The sequence below is a fragment of the Salvia miltiorrhiza genome, chromosome 1 (assembly GCF_028751815.1).
Source record: "Salvia miltiorrhiza cultivar Shanhuang (shh) chromosome 1, IMPLAD_Smil_shh, whole genome shotgun sequence".
Lineage (NCBI taxonomy): Eukaryota > Viridiplantae > Streptophyta > Magnoliopsida > Lamiales > Lamiaceae > Salvia > Salvia miltiorrhiza.
This window is the reverse complement of record NC_080387.1, coordinates 19339609-19367054: the sequence shown is the minus strand read 5'-3', so window position 1 is coordinate 19367054 and position 27446 is coordinate 19339609. Positions and strand designations below refer to the sequence as shown.

At 36.7% G+C, this 27446-nt stretch overlaps 4 protein-coding genes and 1 pseudogene across 6 annotated transcripts; 2 read left to right on the top strand and 3 right to left on the bottom strand.

Moving 5' to 3' along the window:
* The first annotated feature begins 522 nt into the window (after positions 1-522).
* Positions 523-5068, top strand: LOC130993496 (uncharacterized). Its single transcript, XM_057918441.1, has 2 exons — positions 523-1487; positions 4783-5068. The coding sequence occupies exons 1-2, from the start codon at positions 523-525 to the stop codon at positions 5066-5068; spliced, it is 1251 nt and encodes a 416-aa protein (XP_057774424.1).
* A 7128-nt stretch (positions 5069-12196) lies between these two features.
* On the bottom strand, positions 12197-14885 carry LOC131006892 (cytochrome P450 72A397-like). The gene is made up of 5 exons (XM_057934038.1): positions 14472-14885; positions 13821-14041; positions 13381-13625; positions 12852-13239; positions 12197-12783 (listed from the first exon to the last, which is right to left on the bottom strand). The coding sequence occupies exons 1-5, from the start codon at positions 14743-14745 to the stop codon at positions 12358-12360; spliced, it is 1554 nt and encodes a 517-aa protein (XP_057790021.1). The 5' UTR covers positions 14746-14885; the 3' UTR covers positions 12197-12357.
* A 1964-nt stretch (positions 14886-16849) lies between these two features.
* Positions 16850-23766, bottom strand: LOC131006893 (cytochrome P450 CYP72A219-like). Of its 3 annotated transcripts, XM_057934040.1 has the most exons (7): positions 23441-23766; positions 20593-21108; positions 19275-19502; positions 18404-18624; positions 18008-18249; positions 17516-17903; positions 16850-17447 (listed from the first exon to the last, which is right to left on the bottom strand). In XM_057934040.1, the coding sequence occupies exons 3-7, from the start codon at positions 19372-19374 to the stop codon at positions 17022-17024; spliced, it is 1377 nt and encodes a 458-aa protein (XP_057790023.1). In that variant the 5' UTR covers positions 19375-19502; positions 20593-21108; positions 23441-23766; the 3' UTR covers positions 16850-17021. The 3 variants fall into 3 exon arrangements, with proteins under 3 accessions (XP_057790023.1, XP_057790024.1, XP_057790022.1); XM_057934041.1 differs by lacking the exons at positions 19275-19502; positions 23441-23766 and having other exon boundaries at positions 20593-20724; XM_057934039.1 differs by lacking the exons at positions 20593-21108; positions 23441-23766 and having other exon boundaries at positions 19275-19563.
* On the bottom strand, positions 20440-21095 carry LOC131006900 (uncharacterized). The gene has a single exon (XM_057934049.1). It carries the CDS (start codon positions 21093-21095, stop codon positions 20736-20738), a length of 360 nt encoding a protein of 119 aa, XP_057790032.1. The 3' UTR covers positions 20440-20735.
* Positions 23767-24424: 658 nt separating the features above from the next.
* LOC130993416 (pentatricopeptide repeat-containing protein At2g36730-like) lies at positions 24425-26010 on the top strand (annotated as a pseudogene).
* Positions 26011-27446: the final 1436 nt, after the last annotated feature.

The following is a 27446-nucleotide window of genomic DNA, read 5'->3' as shown; positions in this document are numbered from 1 at the left end:
GGAAGCTCAATAAAGAATCTCCATTGATGTGCAACAATCTTGATCTTCCAACAGAGATTGGAGCTGAATTGCTGTATCAACAAATGAGAAAGAAGAAACATAGGTATCAACCCTATGAAAGAAAATCAAGAACAAGGCGGAGTTCTTGGAAGCCAAGAACTATGTGGACCAGACAGAAGGCACACTCCTACAAATCAGGCCAACGGAGCGGACCATCGAGGAGCCGATTTTCATCTCAAAAGTGGATCCCGGCGAGGAAAACTTTCAGGCGTACCCAAGCCAAAACTAATGAAAGTTTCAAAGATTGTAACTGCTGGACGTGCGGTGCAAAAGGGCATATTTCCACCAATTGTCCAGACAACGAGAAAAGAGGGATAAGGAAATTCAAATCCACACCGGACATCGAAGACGCCCTCTACAACCAGGAACTGATACCCGTGTATCAGTTTGAAGACATATCCTCCGACGAGAGTATATACGAGCAAGAAGAGGTCTTTAGCTCTGAAGATTCAGATATGATGGATGGATCATCCGGAGACGAGTCAGACTAAAGAAGACGAGGTTGTTACCCACCTGCAAAAGGACGATCAGAATGGATATACTAGCCATTCTCTGATCCCGCAGAAAAAGGTGGTGGATAAACTCGTGGAAAAAATCAAGAATAAAACCGTGGATATACAAACATTCCAAGGGTTTTCAAGAGGAAGGATGGATCAAGTTATACAAAGCTTGAGTCCATTCAAAAGAAAGCATCATGTTTTCTTCGGCACAACCAGCCGGGAGCTATCACTTCCAATAGAATTGACAAACAACCAAGTAGAGATCCAGTTAATTCTAGCCGAAGAAGTGCGGAGAGATCTCTCTAAAATGAAGCCAGAAGTCGCTAATACGATGAAATGGATTCATATCGGAGCAATTCAGCTGGTGGTCAAATCTGCTCTTTATCCAGGAATAGATACACCAATCGATATTGCGATTTGTAATAAGAGAGTCACAAATGCAAGAGATTCAGTACTGGGAGCCTTCTCAGGTAATCATTATGCTAAGCAGATTATAGCCGAGTTGTACCCACACATCGCTTATAATCTTCAAGATGCAGCCTACAGCCGAGCCCTGACACTATATCAGGACTACAAGAGGAATGATCTTTTAACGGGAGGAAATATGCCATATTCGATTACGTATCAAGTTTCATATGCCCTATCAAATTCCCACCACACGAATCTATTTTTGGGAAAAGATTTTATTGAAATCCCAAAAATATGCAAGGAGGTGGCCAAGGCTATTAATCCTGACCAAGTCGAAATTCCCCAAATAAGGGAAATTGACATCCAAATAGGAGACAAGCAGGTGTTGAACTACGATCAAAGTCTCAGATTAAAAGCGCCAAGGTTGTCATTCCAGGGAGAAAGGCTTACATCAAGGCCTTTGGAAAGAAGCTTTTCTCATTCCTACGAGAGAAACAATTCAGGAAGCATTAATTCAAGGTATAAGAGTAAAACTCAAGTGCCCCGAAGGATGGAGAAATGTTTCCACAAAGTTTGATACAACTGAAAGGAAGAATCAATTTCCTTGCAACCCGTTGTATTATTTGGCAAATCCAGAAAGCAATCGATACATTGGAATTCTGGAGATTGGGGGCTTTGAGATTCAGATCGAAGGCAAAACCGGACAAGAAGCTGACGTCCTGATCTTAGGACGAAATTTCCTTGACAATTATCAACCATGGTCAAGGAAAGCAAGCGGGTTTGAGATCACAATCGGCGAAAAAAGGTTGTTGATCCAATGACAAGTCCATTCTCGATATACATCTCTATGGGGATGTTATACGAGAAATTCAAAGCAGAATATTTTGCTGCTTATGTTGATTCAGGAGCAGGAATCTGTACAGCAAAACGAGGAGTCTTTCTAGCAGAAGTTGAAGAAGAACTTCCTCGAATTACGGGAAGGGATTTTTCAAAGAAGATTTTACTCTTATCAACGGGAGTAAAACAGACAGAAATATTGATTGGCGGAGCAGGACAAACACCTTGGTACAAGATTAAGACTCCACCTATATATTTCCATAATACAGGAGCAGATATTTTGTTTGAAAATAATTTTCTGCAAACCTTCAAAAGGTATACACAAGACAATGAAGCAAGGAGGCTTGTGTTCACGACCAATTGTGACCACAAAATCATTGTACAAAGGCTCGAAGGAGCTTTTAATCGCTCGATGCCAGTCAAATTCCGCAGCAAGTGTGGTGATGATGGCAGACTCCGGAGGCCACAAATGAAGGATCAAAGGAGATTCAGAGATGTTCTGCTTAAATGCAGAGCCGAGGGATTTCCAGATCTCTCCGAGGAAGAAACACAAATCCTCAAAGTTTCCTTGATATCACACAAAGATATTAGGGAGGAAGAACAGGTTTCCATAGCCGACGTCAAAAGGAGAATCCAGAAGTGTTATCACGAGGATCCTTTGGCATGGTGGGACAAGAACCAGCTCAAAGCTACCTTGAAAGTTAAAACTGGAAAGGAGCATGAGTTCGTAAGATTCAGACCTATCTTGATGAATACTCAAGATCAGCAGGATATGAGAAGCATAATCAAGGAACACCTTGATTTGAAGTTGATTAAACCAGGGAATTCGCCTTACAGCAGTCCTGGATTTCTGGTGAGAAATCATGGGGAGATCAAATGAGGAAAACCAAGATTGGTCATTAATTACAAAGGAATTAATGACATTCTTAAGTTCGATGGATATTTTATTCCGAGCAGAGAACACCTTATCAACTGCATCAGAAGTGCAAAGGTATTCTCAAAGTTTGATTGCAAATCAGGGTTTTACCAGATTCGCGTGGAGGAAGAGAGTAAGAAGTTCACAGCCTTCTCAACTCCACAGGGACACCATGTCTGGAATGTCATGCCAATGGGGTTAGCCAATGCGCCTCAGATATTCTTTTTAAGGATTATTCTTCCTTCATGTTTGTTTATATTGATGATATTCTTATTGCATCAAAAAATATTCATGAACGTGTAAGGCATCTGGAAATCTTTGCGGATATTTGTCAACAAGAAGCATTGGTGCTGTCTGAAAAGAAGGCAGTCGTGGCAACCCAGAAGATGGAGTTTCTGGGAATCGAGATCGATGAGTCTGGAATAATTCTACAAGATCATATTGTGGAAAAGGTCCAAAAATTTTCAGAAGATCTCAAGGAAAAGAAGCAGCTTCAAAGTTTTCTTGGAGTTGTTAACTTTGCAGGGATGTTTATCAAAAACCTTGCAGAGCATAGGAAAATCTTCAGTCCACTACTGAAGAAAGATGTTTCATTCATATGGAAGGAGGAGCATCGTGAGGGTATGAAAAAGCTAAAAGAGATTTGCAAAAATCTCCCAAAGCTTTCAATACCAAAGGACGAGGACGAACTAGTCCTATACACTGATGCAAGTGATTTTTGGTGGGCAGTAGTGCTCACAAAAATTACCTATTATGGAGAGGAACCATGCAGATACTGTAGTGGTCTCTTTTCCGACAGTGAGACTGTGCGATGGCACATCAACGAGAAGGAGTTCTATGCAGTTAGAAAGGCGTTCAAGAAATGGCTGCTATTTTTACTTGTGAAGAAATTCATTTTGAAAGTCGATAACACTAACGTTAAGGCTTTCTTAACCAAGAAAATTGAATCTAAACCTGAAAAGGCTAGATTACTTAGATGGCAAGCTGAATGTCAATATTATGATTTTGATATTGTCATTATGAAATCTGATGATAATGTTCTTGCAGATTTCCTAACAAGAGATGGAGCCAACTGAGGTTGACGCCATCATTATAAACCAGAGGCAGCTCCAAGAAAACATGGAGATGCTACAATAAGAATGGCAAAAGTGTGTACTCCATGTCAAACAAGCTGGAAAGATGCAGACGGCTGATGAAGCAAAAGTATCTGACCACATAAAAGAATGTCTTAAGAAGATGATAAATCTTTATGAGGCAATCCACAAGCCGCTCCTGCGCGGGATCAGGGCTCCCCTGATTGAAGCAGGCATTACCGTACCGGCCGGATTACTAGTAGCAGGGGATTCAAGTACCCCTAGCACAAGTTCTGAGGCTAAGGTGTCAAAACTGGATCCTCAAGAAAAAGATGCTGCTAAGGATTTTTCGCCCGAACCAACATGTCAACCCTCCACCTCTGGGGTAAAAGAGGGAGAGATCAATCTTAGGCCGCTGATAGGCAAATCAAAGATTGATACTAACACTATTGAAATATCTCCTATTTGGCAGATGTACCAGTCTAGATGGGAGAAACTCAATACCAGGAAGGGTATTAATCCGGGATATAGCTTGATATTGGAGAAAAATATCCTCGTATTTGGATGACCGCCGGGGCCAATCCTCAGGACGTCAAGGAGTGGTATGAATTTGGGGCGCTAGCCTCAGTTTATACTATGTCGCCAGCCTTCAGCGAAATCAAGGGTCTACCAAGATGGATCCAAGAGACCGTTCATGATGCCTGGTCAAAAAACACATCCCTTAATAGGGGAGACGTTCTGGAATTGTATTTTCTCAGTGCAGCACTAGAACCCGCAGGAAAAGGTAATCATGAAGCTTTTCATTTCATTAAGCTTCAGAGACCCGATACGGAGGCCTTAAATCAGATTAAGGCACCAGAACATCAAGTCTCCATCGTCACCACTTTTTCGGAGGATCAAATCTCCAAAAGGCGTGCATGGGGATTATGGGTCTGTCTCACGGAGATGGACAAAGTAAAGTATAAGTTCAAGTTCTCTCATAATTCAGGACTTGGATCGTTCTTGTTGATACCATGACAGGAACAACCACAAGCTTCGCCGAGAAGGCCTTTGAAGAGAAAAGGCAGACACTCTGGCACAACAAGATGGCGAGAAGCAAAGAGACCTGTTGCAAGTTTTCCAATATGGATCATCTAGGCCATTGGGTTGATCACCTCTGCGCGGAGTGTCCTACGCAGAAGGAACCGGAGTTCGGAAAAGGCTTCCTCCCGAAGCCTAACAAGAAGAAATTTCGGTCCGACGAGTATGAGGAGCACAGGACTCCACGAGGATGAGCACCTCGGGCACCGAAAAGGTAAGATGCCCGACAAGGAAAAGGGAGTCATGTGACTCGAGACAGGAGGACCACCCACTAAAAGAAAAACGACAAAAGTGGGTGGATGCAGACTAATTACCTACTAGCAGAAAAGACGGAAGTGGGTAATCCTACAGAAGCTCCACTCACCAAAAGACAGAAAACAAGGCTGAGTGGAAGAAAAAGTAGTTGGCCCATACCATCAATTATCACAAGATAATAAAAGGAAGGTTCAGCTCCTTGTGAAGGCACTAACTAGTGTCGGCAATCATGACCGACAAAAGAAGGTGGCAGTCACAATCCATGAGCTGGCTTCGATGGAGAAGAATCCGAGGCCAACCACCAAGACTTATAGAGGGGATTCGACCTCTATAAATACCCAAGCTCTGGAGAGGAAGAGATCATCGGAAAAATCATCACAACTTCACACAACACACTCTCTCTCTCTAGAAATCTATCTTTGTAATTTTAATTTTCAAAAGTTTTAATTTTAAAGTTTTAGTTTTTTTTAATTTATGTACACAAGTAGTAAGCTACTAATGAGTAGCTAAAACAAGTTTGTCTCCTCCCTTAAGGGGACTTTATGAAATAAATTTAATATTTTATAATTCCTCTATAAGCGCTTAGTTTTGCTCAACTTTCCGGTTTAGTAGAAAATTTTATTTCATTTTCCAACAAAATATCCTACGTCGGAACTTAGTGAAGGAGGAAGGTTGCAACCATCCCTTGTGAGCGCGTGGTTGGACGGAGCCTTGGGGGCAGACGGTCCGTAAAACGCAACAAGCACTGACTCCTGAAGAAGATCATTCGACTAAAGGTATAATGTTGGTTCATGTTTAGAATAATTTTGAATTGTTACGGAAGCATGTTGGGCCATTGTCTGAGAATTTTGTAATAACGAATTTAACAGGGTATTTCTATCTTGAAATTTTATTTTAGGGGTTGTTTTGAGCATCTGTGTTTATGAAGGGGTTGATTTCTAATAATTTAAAAATTGGCATGTTGAAATTGCTACAATCAAAGAGTTAATGTATTATTTGACAATTTTGAAAGTTCATGGGAAAAACCAAAATGGGCTCAAAGTTGGTGTATTTCCTTACCAATAACCCAAAAAGTAAATATTTCTTTTAAAGGATGAAAAAAAGCTATTGAACTTCAATTTCAATAGTGCAAAATCCATTCTGTAGATGTCAACAAATGATACTCCATGAAAAATATCTTACAAAACCACCATATTCAGTAGCACTCAGGTTATCATGTACTATTTGCGTAAAAATGATATTTCTGTTCATAAGCTCTGTTACTTGAATATTTGGAACAATCGAAACGAGATGGACCATCTCGCTGGCCCTTTAGTGAATGACTTAATCGAAATGATTAGAGTTCGTTTTTGGTTTTGGATCTCAAATCTTTCCCCTAATTTTATCTTCTTTAGCTTGGCAGATTGGATTTGTAATCCCATCTCTTTGCCTCGAGCTTTAGTGTTTTGTGTTGTTTTGCTTTTGTTGTTGTTCTTTGTATCTCGTTGGGTTGCAACCCGCGTGCGTTTTTTAATAAATTTTATTTATCTAAAAAAAAAAACTTGAATAAGGCTCAAATATATAATACTTTCAACTTACCATAGACAAGAATTGTATGTCATAAATATTAGTATGTCAACTATACTCATTTACATAAGTGAGCACCCATCCAAAGTCCAGATAAGTATGTTGATCTCTTTTTATAGTCTCCTTTTGCCTTGTCTACACAATGTGGGACTCTTTTATCAGTTTCCCCAGCTTGCTCTCCTCACTCACTACCAACTATGGGCTCCTAACCTTGTGCACAATAATTGTAAAATAATAGTAACACTTGAGCTGCTTCATGCATGATTTTTTTACGAAAATTAAGCACAAAACAACTATAAAACCAGGAAAGAAAAAAAAAAAAAAAAAAAAAAAAAAAAAAAGAGCCCAATTCATCTCTACAAGACTCAAAGGGTGTTTGACTAAGCTTATTATAAACTCTTTAGAATAACTTATAAGTTCTAAAGAGCTTATACGCTCCATAAAAAATTAGTTCATCTACCTCAACTTACTTTTTGATAGTCTTATACTCCCTCCGTTCACTAATTGTTGGTCTACTTGCCTTTTTTGTCCGTCCACCAATTTATGTCCTATCTACTTTGGGTAAGTTTATATTCATATTTTAATCAAAATTGTGGATCCCTTTAATAAATTGTGGCCTAATTGCATTGACTTTAATAAATTGTGGGTTCCTTTCTCCACTCAACTAATAAAAATACATTTTTTCTTAAAATCCGTGTTTTGCCTCCTAGGCCAACAATTAGTGGACGAAGGGAGTATATAACAATTATTTTACAAATACTATTCAATTATAATTTGTTATTTTCTTTATTTAACATTTCAAATTCATGTCTTTTCGAATTTTTCTAAGAAATATTTTCTTTTTTTAGCAAAATATTCACTCTTTAAATTATAAGCTCGATTATTCAAGGCTCAAGCACTACTTTTACAACTTATAAGCTCTTGAAAAACTACATTCTATAAGTTCTTAATACATCTTATAAGAACTTATTATAGAGTTGGTCTTGGATGAGGTCAACCTCATAGGGTGAGACGGGTCGGATCTGTCTTGACCCGACGCAAATATTACGGATATATTACTCTTTCGACAATTAAAAGCAAACTGAAGGCTGTGGTGCACTGACAATTGCGCGTGTTTATCTTCTGCATAAGGATATATTTTGTTTTAGTTTTTCCATCTTTTTGGTTTTTGCTTCCTTTTTCGTTTTTTTTTCTCTTCTGTATTTGCATTTTTTTTCTTTTCTTTTTCTGTTTTGTTTTTATTTTATAGTTTTTTTCTTCTTATATCGCTTAATTTGTATTTTGTTTATTCTTGTTTTTTTTTATGCTTTTTCTTCAGCACTTTTTTATTTTATTTTATTTTTGTATTTTATTTATTTTGGTGTTACTTTAAAGTAATTATTATTTTTGTGTTTTATTTTTTTCATTTATTAAATTTTTTTTAATATTACCTTTATTTATATCAATTGTTATTTTTTCATACGATTATAATTACTTGATCAAATAATTAAAATTAAAAGTTTTTGTGAGTAAAAATAACAATTTCGTGAAAAAGTAATAATTTTGAAATATTACATTTTTTTATATGAATAATTATTTTTTTTTATTAAGATTATAGTTACTTTTAATAAGTATAAAACGTACACTTGTTTGCACAAATGTATACTTATGTTAATATAAGTATTTACCTTTATTCAATATAAAGTATTATATTTTCTAAACTCTAACAATTGAAAACTAAACCCTGAACACTAAATCTTGAACTCTAATAGAAATATTTACTTTTATTAAGCATAAGATATACATTTGGTAGCACAAATGTATTTTTATATTAATTTAAATATTTACCTTCATTCAATATAAAATATTATATTTTCTAAACCCTAAACTCTAAACACTAAACCATAAACCCTGAATACTTATTAAACTGAAATTTTATTAAGGAAGAAAAAAGAGAAAACAGAAAAGAAAAGAAAATCTAGGAAGAACCCTTGAAAGCACAAGAGAGCAGACTAAGGGCCGAGCCTCATTAAAACCTGTTTAAGAAAAACCCAACACGGGAAACCTTAAACAGGAAAAAGAGTGCTCGTCTAGAAGACCACGCGTTCATAAGCGGAGTTAGGATTATTTCAGAGGTTCCGGCCTTACCATCACCCCTAAACAATCCCGGCTCACAAACGATTACAAGCTCAATTCATATAACAATTACAAACATAATTCGTAATTAACGTGAATTTAATTAACATGAGCTTAATACCATAAATAAAAACTATAATATTAATGTTTACCTCTTATTCTTTCTTGTGTAGCCTCCAATCTTCTTCAATTGACCACTAAACCACGATCAGAGCGTAGTGAGGTCGTCGCCGGAAACTAAAACTCTGTGAAATCTCCGATTGCGCGATCTGCCCAACAATCAACGACCATGCCAAAAGCAACTCCAATAGAAATATTTACTTTTACTAAGTATGAAATATACAATTATTAGCACAAATGTATACTTATGTTAATATAATATTTATCTTCATTCAATATAAAGTAGTATATATTCTAAACTCTAAAGCTGAAAACTAAGTTGTAAACCATGAACACTAAACCCTAAAACTCTGAACACTAAATCATAAATCCTAATAAGAATATTTACTTTTAATTAACATAAGATATACATTTGTTCGCACGAATGTATACTTATGAATAAAAACAAACATTATTGTGAAAAATATAGTGTTTCAAAACATTACCTTTCTTCATAATAACAATTACTTTTTATTACAATAATAATTACAATAAATGTAATAATTTTAAAATATTATATTAATTGTGCATATCAATAATTACTTTTATTATGATAATATTTACTTCGTCAAATAAATAAAAGTACAAATTCTCATTCATCAAAGTAATAATTATTGTGAAGAAATGTAATAATTTCAAAATATTACATTTGTGCATATCAATAATTGCTTTGTATTATGATAATGTTTACTTCGTCAAATAAATAAAAATACATACATATATGCAGTGCTCCAGATCTTAAATTTGGCTATGCACAAACACAATAAGGCCAGATTCTTAAAATTACAGCAAAAAATCTCACCCCCTTCTAATAAACTGCACACATTGGCGACGACACTTAAATATTTTACACAAATTTCTAGTATCTTTCCTTATCCTCCAATACTCACCCAAGATGAAGATTGAAATAGTATCCACACAAATCAAGCCTTCTTCAGTGACCCCTTCCCATATTAGAGATTTCAAGCTCTCTTTTATTGATGAGAGGATTCCAGCTTCTTGCATACCTCTCATCCTTTACTACACTTTCAATGAAGACAAGAACATTATCCAATTCGAATAAAAGTAATAAATTATCATGAATAAAAGTAACAACTATCGTGAATAAATGTGATAATTTAGAAATACTTACATTTCATTGTAACAATAAGTACTTTTTGTTACGACAATAATTACTTGACCAAATAGTTACGAAAAAATGTATTAACATGTGAAAATAACATCACTTTTCTTCACACCAAAATTACTTTTACTCACAAAAATTATTACTTGAGCAAATAACAAAAAGTAAAAGTTCTTATGAATAAAAATAAACATTATTGTGAAGAAATGTAATGTTTCATAAACATTACATCTTTTCATAATGATAATTACTTTTTATTACAACAATTATTATTTTGGTTACACCAATAATTATTTGATCAAATAATTAAAAGTACAAATTCTCATGAATAAAAATAGAAATATAATAATCTAGAAACATTACATTTTTTTATATCAATGATTATTTTTTCTTATAACAATAATTACTTGACCAAAACAAACTTTAGCAAAAACATCAAAAATCAATGTTGGAGCAAAAAAAATAAACATCTGAAAATGCATAATCAAGTTATCAAATTCATCAATGCTGAGAAGCAGAATTCCATATGCTATTAGAGCATCCACAATGGTGGGTGCGATGGCCGGATCGAACCCGGCCTATCGCACCCACCACCGTTGCTGCTCCCGGGTGCGATGGAGGGGAGGCGAGCGCTCGCACTCGACGAATGTGGGAGCGAAGGAGGGGGCGTGTAAACACGCGCCCCTTTCCGAAATTAAAAAAAAAAAATTTAATTTTAACGGTCAAAAGACCGTTGCTCAACGGTCTTCGGCCGAATTTTTTTATTTTTTTTTATTTTTTTTTCTTTTCTTTTTCACCTATATATATCCCCTTCAATCACAAACACAATTCATCCAACAATTCTCTTCAACTCCTAAAAAATGTCTTCATCCACCAATTCTTCCAACAATAATTCTTCCTCAAATTCTTCATCCGAAGAAGAAGTTCAAGCTTGAAGGATGCACGATTGCATGCTCGCCTCCGCGACGATTTGGTTGAGCATATATGGGCACGCTTTGGTCCGGTTGACCCGTAGTTTTAAATATTTGTTGTTTTTTTTTTTAATTTTATTTGTAATGTTTGGATTTTTAATTGAATGAATTTTATGTTGTTAAAATTGAAGTTGTTTAATTTAAATTTAAAAATGAATAAAAGTAAAGAGAAAATGAAATTAAAATCTATTGCACCCGGGTGGGTGCAATACCATTGTGGGAGTGGGTGCAATAGAAGTGGGACCCATGGTATTGCACCCACTATGGGTGCAAGCATTGTGGATGCTCTTAGAAATCAAAATCAAAGCTGAATTGATTGAATGATACACCTTAACACCTATGTCATCACTCATCAGTCATAAATAAAACCAATAACAAGACCAAATCCCTGCTAACTTTGTTGGAGACTTTGAGTCTTGACAGGTGGCGGACTGAATGGGTATCTCAATTTGAAAACCACACATTCACCAAACCAAACATTCCTCTCTCTACAAGAACTGGGAAAGGGTGATGGAAGGAGGTAGCAACAGCGAAGCCATATTCGAATCATTAAATCTAGGTCCGCGCCTCTTCATTAATGAGGTTCTCAATGGTGTAGACGACCTGCTTGACGAGGCCCCTTCTGTAGACGTCGGCGGCGGCTCCGAGCGAGGCGGTAGCTGGAGGTCAGACGGCGACTTGAGGCAGCAGCAACGGCTCCAGGCTGCGCTGCTTCAGCGGCGGTGGCGTCGGGCAACTGCTGTCGGAGCGACGCGGCAGGGCGGCTCTGGATTCGAGAGAAACAGCGACAACAGCGTCGCGTATGTGTGTGTCAGCGAGACAGAAAGGGGGAAGGGGGAAAGAATAGAAAACCTTTTATATTCTGTGGACCGGGTCGGATCGGGCCTGTATATGGGTAGGGTGAGGTCACCCAAGTTTTTGCGCTTCTTTGAAAAAAGTTAGTCAACACCCTCTCAGTCAATTTTCTTTGATTAATTACACTTTCATATGGTTCCAATATTACGGTTTCAGGCTCAATAGGTTTCTCAAGATGATTATTGTTTGAAAGGTCGAATACATATTATCATTCCTCAACAACTATATTAAAACTAATCCGTGTTCAGCATTTCAAAATGAGAAACGTTTTGGCTCTCTTGATAGCAAATCTTGAGCAATGATTTTATTGCAATATAAAGTCCAAATATCAAAAGTGTTTAGGGTTTAAGCTGTACAATATATTATGCATCAAGAAGGGCTGTGTTGAAGATTTATGACAATAATATCTATACATTATCAAACTGTGAAGGCTGAAAATCTAGAGCTTGTGCAGGAGCAGGTGAGCACCATGCTGAGGTTGAGTAGTAATCAAACTGAGAGGCGCATGCGTATACAACGGAGAAAGCTCGAACGAGAAGCTTCTTAGAAGCACAGCCACTGCCATTTTCGCCTCCAGCATTGCAAACACTTGCCCTATACATATTCGAGGTCCCCAGCTAAAAGGGAAAAATATACCTGGACCCTTTTGTGCCTTGGCCACTCCTTCACTGAATCTCTGTGGATTGAACTCCATCGCATCGTCTCCCCAGATTTTCGTGTCGTGATGTAATACAATTATTGGCAGTGAAAGCAGAACTCCGGCTGGTAACGTAAATTTCCCCAACTTGGTTTCCTCACTGGCTCTGCGGCCAAGAGCTATCACCGGTGGATAAAGCCTCAACACCTCATACAAAATCATTGTAACCTGCAATCAAATATCATCAAGGTAAGTTTATTCAATAAGATTAACATGTTTGATAGGTAGCTACTTACAATCTTGAGCTGATTCAGGCCATCGAAATCTGGCTTTCGGTTACCAAAGACTTGCATGACCTCTTCCCTGGCTCGTGTCTGCCAGTCGGGATATCTACTCAGTAAAACCATTGTCCAAACAAGCAACACGGAGGTAGTCTCCTGCCCAGCAAAATAGAACAGCTTGCACTCTTCTACTACTGCATCTATGGTCATCCCGGAACTCTTGTTACCACTTTCCTCGATTTCTTGGGAGTTGGACGCCAACAATATACTTAGCAAATCCTCATCATGTCTAGCCTCCCCCGTCTTCATAGCCTCGATCCTTTTACTAATGAGACCTCGAATTGTTGACTGAACTTCTCTTTCAATTTGTTTCATTCTCCGGTGCCTTTTGGTGGGCACAAATCTACAACATTGAGAAAACACATCACACATGAAAATGGAGAAGCTCATTACTCTATGTAGCTACTTAGAACTACTATCTTTCTTGATGGGATCTAACTTTAGCATTAAAGATTTTAGTTTCCGTGATTCATAATGTTATTACCTCCATCCCGGAACATATATAGAGCGCACAGCTTGAATGATGTGCTCAACTTGTTCTCTTTGAAGCTCGAATATTCTCCTACCTTCTTGGTAGCTGCTACCAAATGCAGTTCTTGATATTGCATCGCTCGTTAGATTTTGTAAATAAGGCCATACATCCACCTCATAAGATCCTTCCGATGAAACATTCTTTTCCCACGTTTTCAAAACTTCATCACAACTCAAATAGAAGGCTGGGATCATGAGCTGTGCCCGAGCAATAGTAAGAAAAAGGTAAACTTATCTCAACACATTATCCTATAACAGAATCATCAAAATTGCTTCTCAACTACATAAACTTGAAATGAGATTGTTTCATCAACAGGGAGATCAATTTGGGCTAAAACACTTCAATTTCTCAACTATAAGAGCACACAAATACAAGAATTTGCAATAGAAAACCTTCAATTTGTCAAGATGGAAAGCAGGGTTGATGATTTTTCTGTGCTTGGCCCATTCATCTTTCTCATAGCTCACAAGTCCTTGTGCAAGCAGCTTCGTCATCGGATTCCTGTTCACCGGCTTCAGGTACAGGTAACTCTTGATCAGAACCTCCTTAACTAGCTCTGGATCAGTCAGGATAATGGAAGGCCTTGGCCCAGCCCAAATAAACGACTCATTTCCTACATAAATCGGTATTAACCCAAATAAGAAAACAAGAAATTCAGTTTGATGCTGAAAACTCAATTCAAGATAGCTGAACTCACTGAAAATCATTGGCATCATTTATCACTAACCAAACTAAATTGATACATTCAACCCCCCAAAAATTGACATCATTAATTATCACTAACCAAACTAAAATTAACATAAACTCACTGAAAATCATTGAATTGCATATGGTATTACTGCAAACCTATCCACTCCCCATCTTAAATTATCTCAAACAATTTAACCAATTCATTTCTAGTCAAGCTACAGGACTTCATTTTTCCAACATATGGTAAACATAGTATCAAAGATATTAATCAAAAATCAAGTTATGAAATCCCTCTATCTCTCTCTAAACGTCCGATCAGAGCAAGATCGTAAATAACTAGAAAATCAGCATACCATGCTTGTGAATAGTGTTGACGAGAAAGGGAGCAACTCTATTCTTGATATCATCATCAAGATTGATGGGCTTGTTCCTGGCTTCCATGCTCAACTGCATGAGTTCCTTCAAGTCGCCATACACCAATTTGTAGGAATTACCTTTGAACCCTTGCTTACTGAGGGCTTCACCCAGCCTCTTCGGCGTGATGTAGGCCCAATTCAGTAATTTCCATGTGTATATCAACGCCGCAAACGCCAAAGCAGACGCAAATATTTGAAACACAGCTTCCATTTTTCGTTTTGAGCTTGTACATATCTACTACTGAGCTGTTGCTCATTTTATAATGTAGTTTTGATTACTTAGTAAGGTGGGTTTCTGACTCTATTACATTACAAAAAAAAAAAAAAAACAAGTGGGTTTCTGACTTTCTTGAGCTGTACAAAGAGTGAAAGAGACCCATATGTTATTTGGAAAAATGGAGTTTATGATGGTAAATACTATCCTTCACCAAGGTCGCCAGCACTCCTATGGCAAAGTAAACTTTATGAGTTTAAATAAAGTTAATTCCAAATTAAATGAGTTTAAATAAAGTTAATTCCAAATTAAAAGATACCTGGACTAACTTCCGTTTATGTAATCATTTGTAGTAACCCATTTTTAAAAATTTGTCTGATCTAGGTTCAGTGGTCATTCAGGGCACATGTTTCGATGTTCTCGGCAAGAAATTTCGGCAATTCCAATTTAATCGTCGGCAGATAATAATTATATATACTTAAACTTATAACTATTGAAAATAGTATTTTTTTGAAGCATGTTTATTATTTGAAATAAAAACAAGCAAATTGAAATTGAATAAATTTCCTTTATTCTGTAAAAAATTCTACACACACACACACACACACACACACACACACACACATATATATATATATATATATATATATATATATATATATATATAGGGAGAGGTTCAAATAAGAACCACTAATAAAATAAGAATAGAGAACCATTTTAAGCCATTCGATCATCAAGATCTACGATGGATGCATCATCTTGGTGGATGGATGCAGATGCTGGGTTCGAATCCTGAAGGGAGCAAAAAAATTATTTTTTTTGGATGCATTAAATTTAATAGCGGATGCATTAATTTGTATAGCAGATGCAGTAATTTTATTGGTTCTTATGTTCTCACGATAATTGTGGTTCTCACTATAACCGCACCCTATATATATATATATATATATTCCTTTCACGAGAATTCATCTTTTGGGCAGGTACTATTCGGCAACACATGTGTTATGGTTGACAGATATTATTTTTGTTCGGCAAACGTATTTGAAAAATTTAATATATATTAAACTTATAATTATGGAAAATAATAATTTTTATAGTTAGTTTAAGAAGTTTAATAAATACAAACTAGTTGAATTTGGAAAAAAACTTGAATAAGGCTCAAATATGTAATACTTTCAACTTACCATAGACAGGAATTGTATGTCATAAATATTACTAGTATATCAACTATACTCATTTACATAAGTGAGCACCCATCCAAAGTCCAGATAAGTATGTTGATCTCATTTTATAGTCTCCTTTTGCCTTGTCTACACAATGTGGGACTCTTTTATCAGTTTCCCCAGCTTGCTCTCCTCACTCTCTACCAACTATGGGCTCCTAACCTTGTGCACAATAATTGTAAAATAATAGTAACACTTGAGCTGCTTCATGCATGATTTGTTACGAAAATTAAGCACAAAACAATTACAAAACCGAAAAAAAAAAAAAGAAAAAAAAAAAAAGAGAGCCCGAATTCATCTCTACAAGACGAGGGTGTTTGACTAAGCTTACTATAAGCTCTTTAGAACAATTTATAAGCTCTATGAGCTTATACGCTCCCCAAAAAATTAGTTCATCTACCTCAACTTACTTTTTGATAGTCTTATATATAACAATCATTTTACAAATACTATTCAATTATAATTTGTTATTTTCTTTATTTAACATTTTAAATTCATGTCTTTTCGAATTTTTCTTTCTAACAAATATTTTCTTTTTTTAGCAAAATATTCTCTCTCTAAATTATAAGCTCAATTATCCGAGCACTCTTACAACTTATAAGCTCTTGAAAAACTATATCTTATAAATTCTTGATACATCTTAAAAGCTGTTGGAGCTTATTATAAGCTCTTTGAAAAAAGTTTAGTCAACACCCTCTCAGTCAATTTTCTTTGATTAATTACACTTTCATATGGTTCCAATATAACGGTTTCAGGCTCAATAGGTTTCTCAAGATGATTATTGTTTGAAAGGTCGAATACATATTTATCATTCCTCAACAACTATATTAAAACTAATCCGTGTTCAGCATTTCAAAACGAGAAACGTTTTGGCTCTCTTGATGGCAAATCTTGAGCAATGATTTTATTGCAATATAAAGTCCAAATATCAAAAGGGTTTAGGGTTTAGGCTGTACAATATATCATGCATCAAGAAGGGCTGTGTTGAAGATTTATGAAACAACTATTACAATAATATCTATACATTATCAAACTGTGAACACTGAAAATCTAGAGCTTGTGCAGGAGCAGGTGAGCACCATGCTGAGGTTGAGTAGTAATCACACTGAGAGGCGCGTGCGTGTACAACGGAGAAAGCTCGAACGAGAAGCTTCGTAGAAGCACGGCCACCGCCATTTTCGCCTCCAGCATTGCAAACGCTTGCCCTATACATATTCGAGGTCCCCAGCTAAAAGGGAAATATATACCTGGTCCCTTTTGTGCCTTGGCCACTCCTTCACTGAATCTTTGTGGATTGAACTCCATCGCATCGTCTCCCCAGATTTTCGTGTCGTGATGTAATACAATTGTTGGCAGTGAAAGCTGAACTCCGGCTGGCAACGTAAATTTCCCCAACTTGGCTTCCTCACTGGCTCTGCGGACAATAGCTATCACCGGCGGATAAAGCCTCAACACCTCATAAAAAATCATTGTAACCTGCGATCAAATATCATCAAGGTAAGTGTATTCATTAAGATTAACATGTTTGATAGGTAGCTACTTACAATCTTGAGCTGATTCAGGCCATCGAAATCTGGCTTCCGGTTGCCAAAGACTTGCACGACCTCTTCCCTGGCTCGTCTCTGCCAGTCGGGATATCTACTCAGTAAAACCATTGTCCAAACAAGCAACACGGAGGTAGTCTCCTGCCCAGCAAAATAGAACAGCTTGCACTCCTCCACTACTGCATCTATGGTCATCCCGGAACTCTTGTTACCACTTTCCTCGATTTCTTGGGAGTTGGACGCCAACAATATACTTAGCAAGTCCTCATCGTGTCTAGCCTCTCCCGTCTTCATAGCCTCCATCCTTTTACTAATGAGACCTCGAATTGTTGACTGAACTTCTCTCTCAACTTGTTTCATTCTCCGGTGCCTTTTTGTGGGCACAAATCTACAACATTGAGAAAACACATCACACATGCTACTATCTTTCTTGATGGGATCTAATGTTAGCATTAAAGACTTCACTTTTTGTGATTCACATAATGTTATTACCTCCATCCCGGAACATATATGGGGGCAGCTTGCATGATGTGCTCAACTTGTTCTCGTTGAAGCTCGAATATTCTCCTCCCTTCTCGGTAGCTGCTACCGAATGCAGTTCTTGATATTGCGTCGCTCGTTAGATTTTTTAAATAAGGCCACACATCCACCTCGTAAGATCCTTCCGATGAAACATTCTTTTCCCACGATTTCAGAACTTCATCACAACTCAAATAGAAGGCTGGGATCATGAGCTGCACCAGAGCAATAGTAAGAAAAAGGTAAACTTATCTCAACACATTATCCTATAACAGAATCTTCAAAATTGCTTCTCAACCACATAAACTTGAAATGAGATTGTTTCCTCAACTATAAGAACACACAAAACAAGAATTTGCAATAGAAAACCTTCAATTTGTCAAGATGGAAAGCAGGGTTGATGATTTTTCTGTGCTTGGCCCATTCATCTTTCTCATAGCTCACAAGTCCTTGTGCAAGCAGCTTCGTCATCGGATTCGTGTTCTCCGGCTTTAGGTACAGATAGCTCTTGGTCAGAACCTCCTTAACTAGCTCCGGATCAGTCAGGATAATGCAAGGCCTTGGCCCAGACCAAATAAACGACTCATTTCCTAGATAAAATCGATATTAACCCAAATAAGAAAACAAGGAATTCAGTTTGATGCTGAAAACTCAATTCAAGATAGCTGAACTCACTGAAAATCATTGGCATCAGTTATCACTAACCAAACTAAATTGATACAGACATCATTAATTATCACTAACCAAACTAAAATTAATATAAACTCACTGAAAATCATTGAATTGCACATGGTATTGCTGCAAACCTATCCACTTCCACTCCCCATCTTAAATTATCTCAAACAATTTAACCAATTCATTTCTAATCAAGCTAAGGACTTCATTTTTCCAACATATGGTAACATAGCATCAAATTCAAAGATATTAATCAAACCCTCAAGTTATGAATTCCCTCTATTTCTCTCTAAACGTCCAATCAGAACAAGATTATACTCCTTCCGTCCCAATTCAATACGCCATATTTTCTTATTTGGACAGTCCCAGTTCAATAGGTCACTTCCTAAAATGAAAAGTCAACATCTATGCCCAACCCTTGGATAAATATATCTTAAAAGAAAAGTTATTTTCTCTCTCCTATTTATTATTATAAATTATTCGTTTCTTAGCATCTGTGCCCAACCCTTGTGGCTTATTGAATTGGGACAGGAGGTAGTATTAAATAACTAGAAAATCAACATACCATGCTTGTGAATAGTGTTGACGAGAAAAGGCGCAACTCTATTCTTGATATCATCATCAAGATTGATGGGCTTGTTCCTGGCTTCCATGTTCAACTGCATCAGTTCTTTCAAGTCGCCATACACCAATTTGTAGGAATTACCTTTAAACCCTTGCTTAGTGAGGGCTTCTCCCAGCCTCTTCGGCGTGAAGTAGGCCCAATTCAGTAATTTCCATGTGAATATCAACGCTGCCAACGCCAAAGCAGACGCAAATATTTGAAACGCAACTTCCATTTTTCGTTTTAAGCTTCTATATATCTGCTACTGAGCTCTTACTCATTTTATATGTAGTTTTCATTACTAAAGGGGGGGTTTCTGACTCTATTCCATGGTAAATTCTATGCGACACCTAGGTGCCCAGCACTCCTATCTCCGATGTGCACCACGTGGCGCTTTTAAATTGAATAAATTTAAATTCAAAATAAACATAAATGTTTTAACATCCGTTTATGTAATTATTCACAGTAACCCCATTTTTCAACATTTGTCTGATCAAGGTTCAGCAGTCATTCATAGCACACGTTTCGATTATTTCGGCAAGTAATCTCGGCAATAAAATTATAATACTCGGCAGATAATAATTTAGTTCGGCAAATATATTTTTAAATTTAAATATATAATTAAACTTATAACTATTGAAAATAGTCGTAGCTCCTATCAAACTAGTTCTAAGTATATCCAAACAACTCCTAAGTATATTTGGTAAACTTGTGGGATCTCTATAGTCAAACACACAATAATAGTATTCCGCGTGAAACACCGTCGACCTATAAATCTATGCCTTTGGAGGCATTCACTTTGAATTATGGAGATTGATAAAATATAAAGTTGACTATTAATTTGAAGAATAAAAAAAATAAAAAATAAAATCATTAATTCAATAAAATAAATGATAGATTAACTTCAATTTTTTTATTTATTCATCGTATCACTCGAAACAAGAGCTCTTTAAAGTAAAAGTTAAAAAAAAAAAAAAAAAAAAAAAACTGTTGAAATCCACCCTCTAATGTGAAATTAACCTCTGCCACTTCCACAGTTCCTTTTCAAACTTACATTGTCAGCTATAATTTCCAAACCACCATATTCAGCAGCTCTCAAGTTATGACGCATTGCGTAAAAATGATATTTAGCAAAAAAGAATACTCTTATTTTGCGTTTTAACCGCAAACTATCCAAGAAATGCCCACAAAAAAAGGCAGAATCAATTGTTTACACCCCATCGTTTATGTTTAAAATCTGTTACTTGAATAAAGCTGAAATAATACTTTTTTAACTTACCACAGACTGGAAATGTTGTTCATATGATCAAACGACGGGTGAAAGAGAGGTATTTGCATCAGAATCTTCCGCTTCTCTGCACTAGAACTGCAAAACATAGGTTTCCTGGGGAGTATTTATCTTTCAACAGTATCTTAAACCAACTATTTGTTAGCTTTATCAATAGATGGTGGCTTGGGTGTTGATGAACCGTATTTTACTTTTCTCTCTACAACTTTAGCAGAGCTAGACGCCTCCTCATTTTGTTTGCGGATCCTCTCTTGAAGAGCTCGAACTCTGTCTTCAGTGTTGCGTAGAACTCTCCACCTGTAGGTTAACCATAGGCCAAAACCTCCGTATACAAGAATATAAGACCCCCATACATAGGGGTAAGCCTCAGCATGTGCTTTGGTTTTCCTATACTGCTCTTCGATTTTCTGTAACCACCCAACAGGCACAGGCTTTGCTTCTTGCTCATTTTCTGTTCCACGTGTCTGCTCTTCTGCATTTGGGTTTGTCGCCATCTTTTGGCTTGGTCTGCTGGCCTGATTCATCATAAATAATATTAGTATTAGTATTGCAACTTTCCGATCACTTTATATTCACAATATCACAGAAATATACTCATGGGCGAAAAACTACACTCATTTACATTAGACCAACAATTATAGAACGAGAATGCATCCAAATATGCCCCCAATGTCTGCATGGCATAGGCATCCCCGTAGAGGCATTTTGGGATCAAACTTTAAACTGCTGAGTACCACATATCAAATTTACTTGAGAGCAAATGATCCGATTCTTTTTGCTAATCTCAAATTATGAAGCATCTAACTGAAAACACGTCCACAACCACATCAATGATCAATGGTTCTACATAACTCATGAAATCAGCTTTGGGTGATAGCAAACATGTCAAAATATAATTTCACAAAGTCACACATTATTGATGCTGAAAAATTTCACCCAACATCATTTACTCGTAATACAAATCACCATTAACTAAGCAGTTTCACAAATCAAGTCGAAGACTAAATTAGTAGAAGGTAAGTTATAGAGAAAGAACAGTGGGGCAAAACTCAATAAAATAATATGTAATGAGTGGATATAATGTCCTTATTAAGGTGTAACTTGCAAAAGCATGTTTTAACTCTCTCAATGGGCCCTGCTGTCAGGGCATTACGTGCTTAAACTAATAAAAGGAATATGCTTTGGAAATGAAGAAGAATTTGGAAAAGCAAGTTCATCCATCCTTTCAACAAGACAGATATAAACGAAGTGTTTGCTTCAACTTAGAGCAAAGTTGGTTGATTCCATCTGTGGTTCTCAAGTTGCATATACAATTTTTGCCAATACTGAAGCTTCTCATTATCTGTTGATATAATATTTTGTCGCAATACAAGGGCAGACCTCTGTGTTTGATCTTAAATTAACTGCTATTTGTTGCTACCATTGCCTAATAATTGATTCCTATGTTCAGCAATCCTCACCTTAACATTAGAGAAGCAATGGTAACTCGAAGGTAAGTTACATAGGAAGCATTTAAGGGCAAAACTCAAAAAGCTAATATCTTGCCAAGAGAAATGCCACAAGCCATTTTCTCTTATCCTCTCAATTTTTGGTGACAAATAAAGCTAATCACAGAATGCTGGCAACAAAACCAAATACACAAATCCAAAAACTTTGGAATAATATCATGTTTCGATGAAACTTTGATGTCTGTGGCTCACAATTGACAACTGAGAACCCGAACCATACATGCTTGAGCTACAATCTGTCTATAATGTCTAAAACTATGTGTGTGGCACTGCAAATATTGCCATTCATGCCACCAGAAGTTTATGTGAGGGAGTTTGGCTTCCTCTTGTTTCTATGCCGGTGAGGTAAATAACACATGTTTCTCGACACTCTTAAATCATTTGGAATTTTCACAATCAGAAACCTTATGTGCTTCGCTCATTTTCTATCAGACCACTAAACCAACATAAGAAACAAGGTATGGAAATATTTCTACTCTCATACCACAAAACTTATATGTATATCCATTATATGTCGTTGAATTGTCACTTTAAAGTTGACAGAAGAGTTGGGGTCAAAAGAGGACGTACAAATCATCAGAATGGATGCACCAAATGATACATCAAACACTATAAAAGAGTTTCTAAACAAAGCACAAGACGAAAGCTCACATAATCATTGTTGAGTGACGAACCACTACTATGCCTATTTTCGCTACACGGTTGAATAATCTGATTGAGCAACCGAATAATGAAATCCACCTGAATGTAGCTAAAATATAACTTCACATTGCAAGTCTTTGACCAAATCAAAGTGAAAGAGACCCAAGCTCAGATTACCAAGAACACCAAACACATAGTCAGAGGCATTCCATTCTCAAACTCCAAGCAGAAAAAAAAAAAAAGAAAGAAAGAAAGAAAAAAAACCTTAAACAATTTCCCACAACTTGTCATAGTAGTAATTTCAAAGCACGTCGAGATCCACACTTCTCAATCAGCATATCTGAATACCCAAGCCCAAACATTTTAAGCACGGAAGCTATCTATCTATATCTATATATATAAAAGCCAAGCATTGACATGTATAGGGCCTTTTCCCGCCAATACAGTCTCAAGCTGAAGCTTCTGGCGCATAAAAAAGATTTGAAGTAACTAGATTTACATTGAAGAATTTTTTAAACCATAATTTCTTAGTCTAATGTCAGATTATTTTCGTATGCCTACAAAATATTCGTAGTATTTTTTCGTAGATCTTAAAATGCTCGAGTAATCGGTGGATTCTTCCGTAAGGCAGAAAAAAAATAATACTAACAATCAAACTTCCAAAACACCCAAATAGCCTGCCACCTTACTTGTTGTTGGGAACGTGGGCGTTGGAAGCTCCTGCTGCTGCGGAGGTCGCCTGACAGAGGCGGGGCGACGGGGAAGGCTAGGTGAGGGCGGCGGTGCGGCGCAGTCGCGCACTGCTGCTGTCGATCGAAGGAGACGGGGCTGGGAGGCGCACTGCTGTTGTGCTGCCTGCTTGGCGCTTGCAGGTTGCAGCGCTTGACGGAGAGGTCCGAGGCGGCGAGGCCGTGGCCACGAGCTACCTGAGGAGGCGCGTGTGGCGGCGGCGGCGACGGCAGAGAGAGAACAAGAACGAAAGTGAGCGCGGCAGACAGACGGTAGTGAGGAGAAAAGACAGAAATCACAAAACCTATTCCTAATTTCTATTTTCTGTTTTATCTAATTTAAATTGTATTTTAATTAGTACTCCATTTTATTGAAAAATAATATACCTATATATATAAATTAAGTTCATAACTATGTATTCGCTTATATTTGCAATTGAATTTTGATATTAAAAATGTACGGATATGTTTATATAAAAATTTCATTGGGTTAAATTAATATTTATTTATTTTTTGAGAATGGTTAAATTAATATTTAGATTAATTACAATTTCTATTTTAAATTAATTAATAATTTGATTATATAATTGGATATACCCTACAAAACTTTTACCTGATCCTGACTTGAGCCCGAATATTATGAGCATTAGATACCATATACTCCCTCCGTTCCACTTCAATTGACAATTTTACTTTGGGCACGGAGATTAAGAATAAAGGATTGGATGTGTAAAGTGGGTGGAGACCATTTGTTTAATATGTGCAGAGAAGGTAGGGACCACATGCTATTTTTAGAAGAAAGTGTCAATTGAAGTAGGACAAACAAAAAAGACAAGTGTGTCAATTGAAATGGGACGGTGGGAGTAATTAAACTGCACAAAAACTTAAATGCGCGCCTCACAAATTGAGCGCTCACTCCATGCGCGCGGATCTTGGTGCGATCCGACCCGGATCCGGATCCATCATATAAAAAAAATCCTGGAAACCTACCCTTTTCTTCTCTCCTTATTTTTCCTCTCCAGCCGCTCAGTCCGTCTTCTCCCTCTCTTCCACTCTCTTCCGACGATCTCTCTCTCGATCTTCCCATCATAATCACCATTGTCGGTGTCGATGTCATCGTCGCGATATCGATTGATGTTTTCGTCGGATTTTTTGAGGTTGAGGTTGAGGAGACTTGCACTTGCTTGTCCATGGCGACGCACAGCCACACATCGAGGTCGCTTGTTATATATATTACCTCTGTGGCGTCCTCCGTCTTCTTCGTCAGCGGTCTCAAGGCGAGGAACCCCCACCGCCGCCGCCAGCCACGCCTCTGCGATGGTGGTCGCCTGCACTTTTTGCCTCTATGGCAATTCCTGCATCACTGACGAGATCATCCTGTTGTGCACTTCCGGTTCAATTAGGGCGAAACATCAAATTGATTACATAAATCATACTCATCGTGTTGCTAATTTCTATCAAAAGTTGGAATCCTCTTCATGGAACAGTGTGATTAGGGCCTACGCCACCTCCAATTCCGGGTCGCAGCGAGAGGCGATGAGGGCTTTTCTCGATATGCGGCGTTTGGGAGTTGGACCCGTCGAGCATACTTTCCCATATGTGTTTAAGTCGTGCGCTTCGTTTTCCGGCTTGAGTGAGGGGCGGCAGGTTCATGGGGATGCGCTGAAGCATGTGAGGGGCGGCTTCTCAATGTGTATGTGCAGAACTCCCTGATTCATTGTTACAGGTTTTGTAAGAAGCTGATGGATGCGTACAGGGTGTTCGATGAAATGACTCACAGAACTCTTGTCTCCTGGAACTCGATGATGAATGTTAATGTGGAGTGTGGTTGGTTTTATGATTCGGTGGAGCTTTTCTTTAAGATGAGAATCAGTGGATTTGTGCCCAACGAGACAACGATGGTGATTGCGCTTTCTGCTTGTGCAGAGATTGGGAATTTGATCTTGGGAAAATGGTTGCATTCTCAGGTGATTGAGAATGGTATGGTTTTGTATTGCCAGCTGGGAACTGCTCTCGTCGACATGTATGGGAAATGTGGGGATGTTGTTTATGCTAGTTTAGTTTTTAATAGGATGGCTAATCGAAATATCTGTGCATGGAACTCTACGATCATTGGGTTTGCGCAGCACGAGTTTGCTAGAGAGGCCCTGGAGATATTTAGGAAGATGACGAATCATTCGATAAAGCCTAATCATGTGACTTTTCTTGGAGTTCTTTGTGCGTGTAGCCATGCCGGGTTGATGAAGGATGGACAACGTTATTTTACAGAGATGGAGCAAGTTCACGGGATCAAGCCCATGATGGTGCACTATGATGCCATGGTTGACATGTTGGGCCGTGCTGGTCGTCTTAACGATGCTTACGACTTTGTAATGAGCATGCTCGTTGAGGCCGATGGTGTTCTGTGGAGGGCATTAAGTTCCAATGAACTGCTTCCGTCATGTAAAATTACTCTTGTTGATTGCAGTTTATTAAGTTTTGCAGATTGGTTTGAGAGGTCTAAGCTTCACGAGATGAAACCTTTAATATAGAACAAATGATACTATTTTTCAAACTAAATGAAACCTTTAATATAGAACAAAAACAAAAGAGAGCGAAACTTTTAATATCATTTATTAATGATACTATTTTTCTTACTAAATGAAACCTTTAAATATAAAACAAATGATACTATTTTTCTTACTAAATGAAACCTTTAATATAGAACAAATGATACTATTTTTCAAATTAAATAAAATAAAAAAATAATTAAAAATTTGAAACGAAAAAGAAAAAAGAAGAAGAAGAAGAAGAAGAAGAAAAAAATGAAAAAAAAAAGAATAAAGAAGAAGGAAAAAATGTAAAAGAAAAAAGAAGGAAAATGACACTTTTTATTTTGGAAATGAAACTTTTAATAAATAAACGTCACTATTTTTTCTTGGTAAATGACACTATTTTACTTGTAGATGATATTCTTTAGTATAATAACACTTTATATATAGTTCCATTTACATATATTCTTAAAAACAGTAAATGACACTATGTTACTTGTTAAGTAACACTATTAAAGCATCGAATTGATACTATAATCTTGTAAATGACAATTTTCTATAATTGACACTATTCGAAGATGTAAAATAACACTACTTATAATAATTAACACTATAACATTTCAAAGACACTTTAAGATTTAGAATGACACATAGGCATTTCGAATGACACTACAAGATTTCAAAAGGCACTACAAGATTTCAAATGACACTTAGAATGAAACTTAGACATTTCGAATGACACTACTAGATTTCAAATGACACTATATCATTTGAAATGACACTACAACATTTGAAATGACACTATAACATTTCTAAAGAAACTATAAAATTTCAAATGTCACTTTAACAATTCAAAAGAAACTATAAAATATCAAATGACACTATAACATTTGAAATGACACTTTAACATTTCGAACGACACTACAAGATTTCAAAAGGAACTACAAGATTTCAAATAACACTTTAATATTTCAAAAAACAATATAACATTTCAATTGACACTACTCCGACATAAAAATGACACTACAATATTTGAAATGACACTATAACATTTCAAATGACACTTTAACATTTCAAAAGAAACCATAAAATATCAAATGACACTACTATATTTCATTTGAATGTTGTAGTGTCATTTGAATGTCATAGTGTCATTTTTAAAATCTTGTAGTGTCGCTTGAAATCTTGTAGTATCATTTTGAATTGTTATAGTGTCATTTGAAATCTCATAGTGTCATTTGAAATCTTATAGTGTCATTTGAAATGTCATAGTGTCATTTGAAATGTTATAGTGTCATTTAAAATCTTTAGTATCATTTCAATTGTTGAAGTTCCATTTGAAATCTTGTAGTGTCATTTGAAATGTCATAGTGTTATTTGAAATCTTGTAGCGTCATTCAATTGTTGAAGTTTCATTTGAAATGTCATAGTGCCAT